The sequence below is a fragment of the Hyperolius riggenbachi genome, chromosome 6 (assembly GCF_040937935.1).
Source record: "Hyperolius riggenbachi isolate aHypRig1 chromosome 6, aHypRig1.pri, whole genome shotgun sequence".
Lineage (NCBI taxonomy): Eukaryota > Metazoa > Chordata > Amphibia > Anura > Hyperoliidae > Hyperolius > Hyperolius riggenbachi.
Genome location: NC_090651.1, coordinates 66,607,280 through 66,615,818, shown reverse-complemented (window position 1 = coordinate 66,615,818; position 8,539 = coordinate 66,607,280). Strand labels below are relative to the sequence as shown.

The window sequence follows — 8,539 nt, the reverse complement described above, 5'->3', positions numbered from 1 at the left end:
ATAGGAGAAAAGTAATTTATGGCTCATTTTACTGTGGAAAAAATGTACTTCTTATTTGTATATGTTTGCACATATTTAAAATTTTACAGTTTTTCACTGTAGTGCCCCTTTAAGAAACTTATGGAGATTATCTTTTTTTTTAATTTAGTCTTCAAAGTGTTTAGTTAATGGGAGAAGTGTTTTACTGAGTTTGTAAAAAGTAATATTTGTGCGAGGATTCTGGAATAACAGCCATCGACCTTTATTGTTATGTCAATTGTTTATTAATATTACAATAAATAAGATCATTTTGTGCAAAGCCTACATTTTTTTCTCAAATGTATAATACAAATCATACTTTATAAAATCACATAATAAAAATAAATTAGAATATGTACTAATTATCAAGCTCTTTTTTGGAGTTTTGTGCTGAAAAGGTTTGATAATACCTATTAACATATTGCAAAATATTGCATTTAGGTCACACTCCAGACAATCTTGATTGAACAATCTTATCTTATTTATTAGGGCCCAACACACTGAGAATACATTGAACAAATTGTGTTGGTAAACTCTCAAAACACATGGAAGTAGTAAGATTGTACAATCAACATTGTATGGTGTGTGGCAAGCTCACTAGTAAAGCCATCTTTTCCTGCATCGGAAAAGAAAATATTTCCTCGTTTTACACTGATTAGTCAGTGACAGGGTAAATTTATTGAAACTTGTGAAAGAAAAACTGGAACAAAACTGATGCAGAAAGTGGAGCAGGCAAGGCGATCAAAGATTGTGATTGGTTGCTCTTAGCAACTGCTCCAGTTTGGTATCAGATTTTTGCCAATTTTCAATGCACTGGTTTTGATGTTTCTACACCAAGTGCTTCAACCCTGATATACCTGCAATCATAATGATATAAGCAGTCATGTATGTGATACACCGCTGAGTCATCATTATCCATTATCTTCCAGGAATATTTCATGACAATATAACAATTTGCTGTTGCGTCTGACCCTGATTGGGGTTTAAGCACTCATATTTCTGCAGAATCCTCAGGTGTTCATCTCAAAGTTTGGGTTACGTATGGGTGAGGCCGGTAATAGGGAATAGGCTGAGAAAAAAGAAAAAAATAATGTTAATAAAAAGTAAACTTGGAACTGTCTTGTTATGCTCAGCCCATATTTGAAGACATGCAGAAAATATGTGGAGTTTGCTGTATGTAGGATTCTTCAGTAAAGCAGTAGAACCACGTGCCATATATGTAAATAGAATTTGCCCCAAGCCTGAAAATATAGGGCTTCCACCATCACACTTTGAGCTAGTGAGGGATAGTGTCATATGGTGGTGGTTATAAGGGACTGCCATAATGCTTATAGAGGACTGCCATTTTCAACTCCCACATCCTACTCCCTCACCTCTTCCCCCTCCTCTCCCTTTCCCTCCCCCCTCCCCCTTTTCACCCATCTGTCTACCAGTCTCTGGAGAATATTATTGATCATGTAATGCATGTGTTTCCCTACACCTTGTAGGTTACCATTTAAGCTTCTTAGTGAAGAGCCAATTAATTCCTGAAGAGGTGAACCCTCTTTCACGAAACCCCTCAAGCTTGTGCCCGACCTTGAGAATACATTAATGATCTAATTCTACATAGCCTAATGAGATATTATAGATGGTTTGCTCTTAATCATTTAGACTAAATATATATATACAGTGGGATGCAAAAGTTTGGGCAACCTTGTTAATCGTCATGATTTTCCTGTATAAATCATTGGTTGTTATAATAAAAAATGTCAAGTTAAATATATCACATAGGAGACACACACAGTGATATTTGAGAAGTGAAATGAAGTTTATTGTATTTTTAGAAAGCGCGCAATAATTGTTTAAATAAAATTAGGCAGATGCATACATTTGGGCACTGTTTGTCACTTTATTGATTCCAAAACCTTTAGAACGAATTATTGGAACTCAAGTTGGCTTGGTAAGCTCAGTGACCCCTGACCTACATACATAGTTTAGGGGAAGGACACAGAAAGCTGTCTCAGAGATTTCAGCTGTCTGTTTCCACAATTAGGAACATATTGAGGAAATGGAAGACCACAGGCTCAGTTCAAGTTAAGGCTCAAAGTGGCAGACTATGAAAAATCTCGGATAAACAGAAGCGACAAATGGTGAAAACAGTCAGAGTCAACCCACAGACCAGCACCAAAGACCTACAACATCATCTTGCTGGGAGACATCTCGAGCTCACTCCAACCTGAATTATTGCAAATTCTTTCTGTTTTAGGAAAGCAAACTTTTGTTTTTCTTAACATCTTAGTAAGGGGGCTTTTAGGACCATTGTAGTCCCTTACACACTCCAATGAGTTCTGGGTCACCATGAGCTTGCTGGTTAGTCTGTGCCTCTCGGATTTACAAGCCCTACTCCATAGAGCCAAATTAATCCATGCCATGCACTGATGAGGATCAAACAATCCGAAACAGTCTGTATGCATCAGAGCAGGGACAAGGTCCTCCAGCACCCAAGGCTGAGACACCAAATTGCGCCCCTCCATCCCTCCCACCACTGCTGTCACACACGGATTGCTATTAGACTAAGAGGTGCCACAGGGCCCACAACCTCCCAAACACCTTCATATCTAGTTATCTGGCTTGCAGTCACCGCCATGTATCCCCTTTTCTTATTTCTTTCTACTTCAAACACAATTAGGAATGACAGCTGAATGAATTGTGCGCCCCCTCCTACACTGCGCCCTGAGGCTGGAGCCTCTTCAGCCTATGCCTCGGCCCGGCCCTGGTATGCATGTTGGATTATTATGGCTCTGTACATATTAACAAGCTGACACATCATTGCATTCCAGCGGTTCTGGAGGTGTGTTTGGCCAGTGCAGGAACTGGGAATTTTGTCAAAGTTGAGGGACGCATGGATTCCACTCAGTATCAGCAAATTCTTGAGACCAATGTCCAGGAATCAGTGACAAAGCTGAAGCTGCACAGGGGCTGGTTCTTTCAACAAGACAACAACCCTAAACGCTGCTCAAAATTCATTAAGGCATTAATGCAGAGGAACAAGTACAATGTTCTGGAATGGCCATCTCAGTCCCCAGACCTGAATATAATTTAAAATCTGTGGTGTGAGTTAAAGAGAGCTGTCCATTCTCAAACCTGAATGAACTAGAGATGTTTTGTAAAGAGGAATGGTCCAAAATACCTTCAGGCAGAATCCAGACTCTCATTGGAACCTACAGGAAGCGTTTAAAGGCTGTAATTTCTGCAAAAGGGGATCTACTAAATATTGATTTCATTTTGTTTTTGTGGTGCCCAAATGTATGCACCTGCCTAATTTTGTTTAAGCAATTATTGCACACTATTCTGTAAATCCAAAAAACGTAATTTCACTTCTCAAGTATCACTGTGTGTGTCTCTTATATAATATATTTAACTGACATTTTTTATTGTAACAACCAATGATTTATACAGGAAAATGATGACAATTAGCAAGGTTGCCCAAACTTTTGCATCCCACTGTATATATATATATATATATATATATATATATATATATATATATATATATATATATATATATATATAATTAACTGTCATAATTGATGTTGAATAGTGGACCTAGTTTCGGGTTCATTTTGTGAATGTACCTGTATTATGGAATTTTTTTAAAACTTGAATGAAATATGGAAGTTTTAGGTGTACAGTGGCATGTGACTATTCTTTCCATGATATACAATGCTTACCGTTATACTCCCACTGACCATATCTTAAGTCTCTCATTTGCTAGTCATGATCATGTGCTAAAGCAGGATGTGATCACAGCAAATCAGAACTTTGCAAATCTATCAGCTGATCAATCGCCTGCTTCTCCAGGAGCTTTCCTAGGCATGACCACCACTTCTTTTACCGTTAGATACTTACCCAGGTAGAGGGATGACAAGGCATAGGCAAGGGGTTTCCCATCTCCTTCTCAACCCCACCTTTGCCGCACATGGACACTCTGAACATCCAACAAGAGCTTGGCAAATATGTTCTTGTGTCCAAGCTTCCCGCCATGTAGTAGCGTGCTGTACTGCAACTGTGTACTAGTGAGTACACAGTGACTAGAATAGGCTGAATGAGAGAGATTGATGCTGCACGAGTCAGCTGAGAGATCAGTGATGGAACTCTGATTTTGTGGATGTTTTGTGGATGTCTTTGCTGCCATGCAATCCAGCCTGCCAGCCCAGAACACACCGAGGCCTCCCCAGCCTATAGTGACACTGACAGCCACCCTGCCCAATCACTCAAAAATGACAAGTGGCGTTGCCATTGCGACAGCACAGGCAGACAAAATTGTAAGGGGAGGGAGGGGCCTGCGGGGAAAATGACTTTCTGCCATCAGTAAAACACTCTCACTGTTGGTACATTCAGTTGATTTAATTTAATCATTTATATCAATCTACCTGTCTGTGGAAAGCATAACAGCAAAAGCAAAATGATTCATATTGGATAGTATTTTCTCTTTCAGGCAGCCCTGTCACATTGGGTGGAGCTAAATGCAAGCCTAGTCTGTTACCACTTTATCACCTACCTCCCCAAACAAAGAAAAGAAGGAGCACTCTTACCGTAGGTCTTGGAATCAATACTTCCACGCTCTGTAAATTCTGCACATTCTGCACATTCTGTACATTCTGTACAGTCTGTACGGGGATTCCAGTTGCTGGTGCACATGTAGGGAGTCCAGTAAAGTTAGTATCCCAACCCATAAATGGTATTAATAAAGTGGCACCCTGTTGAGATAAATAAAATAAAGATAAATAATCAGCTTGCATTTCTTAGTGAACCTTACCTTGGCTACCAGCTATAACTGTCGTGATAAGTATGCAATGTAGGTCACCAAAGTCCCACTACATAATTTGGTCACAATCAGGATAGAAGCAGCCATCTTTGTTGACTGCATAGCAGGGCATGCATGGCTTGGGCAAACTTTACGTGGCCCGGGCCGCATTGTGCAGACCATGGGCTGTATTCTTTAAATTCCACCCCCACTCCCTGTAAAATAGCGAGCGGGCACCAGGGGATTTTGAAACTCACCTCCGCTCATGGAAGTCCCGCGTCATCTCTGTGGCAATAGGACGTTACATGACGTGACGTCAGGACGTGCCAGTGTATTACACGCTGGCTGCCAGTGTGTAATATGCTGGTGCTTCCTGACGTCACGTCAGGTGACGTCCTGTTGCCATGGAGATGACGCATAACTTCCATGAGCAGAGGGGAGATTCCAAATCCCCCAGTGCCCGCTCGCTATTTTGCAGGGAGGGAGGGGGGAAAGAGGGGAATCCGGCCACCTGTCAGCGGGCCGGTGTAACAGCGCATATGGGCTGGATACGTTCCGTGGGCCGTAATTTGCCCAATGCTGGCTTAGTGCTTATTTAAGCTCCAGTGCATTTTGCAGTTTTTTCACATAAACTGAAGCTAAATCAAATTTGACAAACAAGATATTTTGTTAAGCTTTACATCCAATGTCTGTGAAGAGCTTAGCTCAACACTGCCCACCTTTGTCCCAGCACATCCCTCTATCTAGCCAATGGGAAAACTTAATAATAAGTATACAGTGTAGTTTTTTGTTTGCCTGAAGTGTCTTGTTTTATTCAAACAAACAAAAAGGACACTTGCTGTATCTCCCAGCAGCCTCTAGAGACGTCCTTCCCAGTGTACCTCTTGGAAGCAGTGACACACTGTGACCACAGTAAGAGCGCTGTTATTTTTTTGTGACTTAAATGATAATAAAATGAGAAGGAAAAATATACGGTAATAATTAGACTGTCTCTTAATAGGTTATGGATAGCTGCACTCATGCTAATAGATCTGTGTTAATCACTTTAAGCACCCTATTTATTAAAAAAAATTGATTTTAATACTATTATAATGCCAACTTTATAACCCAAATTAATTTTACCCCCTTTTCTTCACACAAATGGGGCTTTCTTTTGGTGATATTTGATTGCTGCTGCTATTTTTATTATTATTAATAAAGACCTTATTGAAAAAAAAACATTTTTTTAATTTCCCTCCCTCCCCCTTAAATTGGCCCTAGACTGCATTACATGCAGAACATGATACATACATAGACATATGTCTATGGCAGGAATTAGATTGTGAGCCCTTCCATGGGACAATTAAGTGACAAGGCTGTCCTCTGTACAGCGCTGCAGGAGATCACAGCGCTATATAAATGTATTTTCACCTGTAATTAAAAAGATCAGCCTGCCAGCCCCGATCACAGGCTGGTAGGCTTATTACTGTGTCCGGCTTTGTTTACTGATGGGAGCTCGCGCTCATGCGAGCTCCCGACAAATCTTGCTTCTCGGAAAATGACGCCATATAGTGTAACCGAGGAACAAGAGAGCCACTCTGTGGCTGCCAATCTGCTTTAGGCAGTTGCATTCTGGTTAATGACGGTGCCAATTAGTGCTTTCATCTCTGTGCCTCATCACCCATAATAAATAATCAGAAGCGCCAATCGCTTGAACGGCATAACTTTTTCCCCCGTTTTACCTAAATCTTCACCACTTACGGTATTTCTTTTGGTCCCCTCAGATCATAGTTATTGGAATAGTTCAAATTGGGGGAAAAAAATCGTGTTATATAGAATAGAGAGGACACGTTTCAATATGGCCAACATGCAGGGCCCATTACAGACCCCAGATCTATTTCTGTGCACCTGAGAAGTACCTAGTGATTGCAGAAAATAATCTTGACTTTCAGCTAAGCCCTCCCTTTTTGCGCTAAGCCCAGCCCCTTCTCCAGCTAATCCATTGCCATTTTCTAGTGTAGTTCTCTGTTTGTACTTACCAGGTACACTAATAGAGCTAGAAGAGCAAGTCCCCCGACAACTCCTCCGACAACCCCTCCAACAACCCCACCGACAACTCCTCCAATGACCCCACCGTTGTGATCATCCTCCTCAGCAATCACCCCTGTACAGAAAAGATAGAAATAAAAGATGTGTAACAACAATAAATATATTTTGTATATAAGAGGAAATTCCAGACAAATAACTAATTACCTAGTTAAATACATATCTGAAGTGTTTTACAAAACAATGGAGTTGTGATCATGTTTGGTCACTCCTGTTCAGGTGAAGCCACTATTCCCTATTTCAGTGTTGCGCCTTCAAATATTTTCTTACTGAACATGAATGAACATTGTAATGATGGTGATTCACCTGTAAAGGAAGATGTTGGGGCCACCTGCTGGTTGTGCAGCAAATTTGTCATACACAAGACTGGCTGGCAGATTGTGACAAGCACAGTCAGTAATTTATTTGTTTATAAGTTATGGGTATCTTATTTTTGTTTTTTTGTTTTTTTTTAACTTCTGTTGTAATTTATGGTTAGGAATCAAGACAATGGCGCAATCACTTTTAACACACCAGTAATAAAAATGTAAAATATGGCTAGAATAGTGTGTTACAGGGGGTGTGTTACATATGAGGGTCCTCCAGAAAGTGCCAGCCGTTTGCTTTTATTGCTACCCAGGGTATTTTCTCTGTGTAATTTAATTTGCATTTGTCAGGTTAATCTCTTCTCTTCCAGCACAGCATGTCACACTACATTGCCAGTAACTGTTTGTTCAGCAGCATTAACTTGAAGGCGCCCCCCCCTCTTAATTCCTCCAACCCATAGGGAAGAAAAAAGACTAGTAAAATGATTTGTTAAAAGATTAAAGAGACACTGTAATAAAAAGAAAATCCCACCTGGAGGATACTGACCTTGGGAGGGTGAAGCCTCTGGAAGCCTGAGGCTTCCCCCGTCTTTCTCTCTCCCTCCATTACAGCACTGGCTCCTCTTACCTACCATGACTCCAGCCCAGGCTCATTAGCGGCTTTCTGTTTGTGTTCAGGCGGAAATAACAGAGCCTGGCCCGGGTCTGCTCTACTGCACAGGCAAAAGTCGCCTGCCCAGTAGAGCGGGCCCGATCGGGCTCGGCTATTTCCGCCAGAGCCTGAATGGAAAGCTGATACTGTGCCTGCGCTGGATCACGGTAAGTAAATATTTACCTCCTCGGTGTTCTGGGGCTTCAAGCGCTGCAAGCAGGGATGGAGGAGGATAGGGGAAGCCTCATTAGGATCTAGGGGCAAGTATGCCCCAGGTGGGGTTTTCTTTTTTTAATTACAGATTTCCTTTTCAATTCAATTTTTCTCTAAGTTTTCTCCTAGGTGATATTTTCACATTATGAATAAAATGACTTTTAAGCCACCAGCAAGCAAGAAAATACTTTTGACAGGACTTTCTACCTCCTTTTTTGGTACTTTGCAGAGTGCAAACGTTATTTTAAAGATTAAGATGAAAATTATCTCCTAGGAAAAAACTCAGAAGAAAAACTGAATTGTATGGGCCCAGTGTGTCTAAAATATAATAAATAAAATGTCTCCTTAAGCGACTCATTGAAAATGGCCTTCACTTTGCTGATGGCCCTTATAGTTCCATGCTAGCAGTGACATGTATTACGCTAGGACCACAATTCCAAACACAGTTCCATTCCCACTTCTTCATTTGCATACATGCAG

General features: G+C 40.8%; 1 protein-coding gene across 4 annotated transcripts in view; it reads right to left on the bottom strand.

Moving 5' to 3' along the window:
- Nucleotides 1-257: 257 nt before the first annotated feature.
- Nucleotides 258-8,539, bottom strand: part of LOC137520895 (serine-rich adhesin for platelets-like) — a 116,335-nt gene continuing 108,053 nt past the window's right edge. For all 4 annotated transcript variants that reach the window (XM_068239433.1, XM_068239434.1, XM_068239432.1 and 1 more), the window contains 3 exons: nt 6,823-6,947; nt 4,593-4,757; nt 258-1,087 (listed from right to left, as the gene is read on the bottom strand). In XM_068239433.1, the coding sequence (XP_068095534.1) occupies nt 1,037-1,087; nt 4,593-4,757; nt 6,823-6,947 (341 nt within the window). In that variant the 3' untranslated portion in view covers nt 258-1,036. The remainder of the gene's footprint in view (nt 1,088-4,592; nt 4,758-6,822; nt 6,948-8,539) is intronic.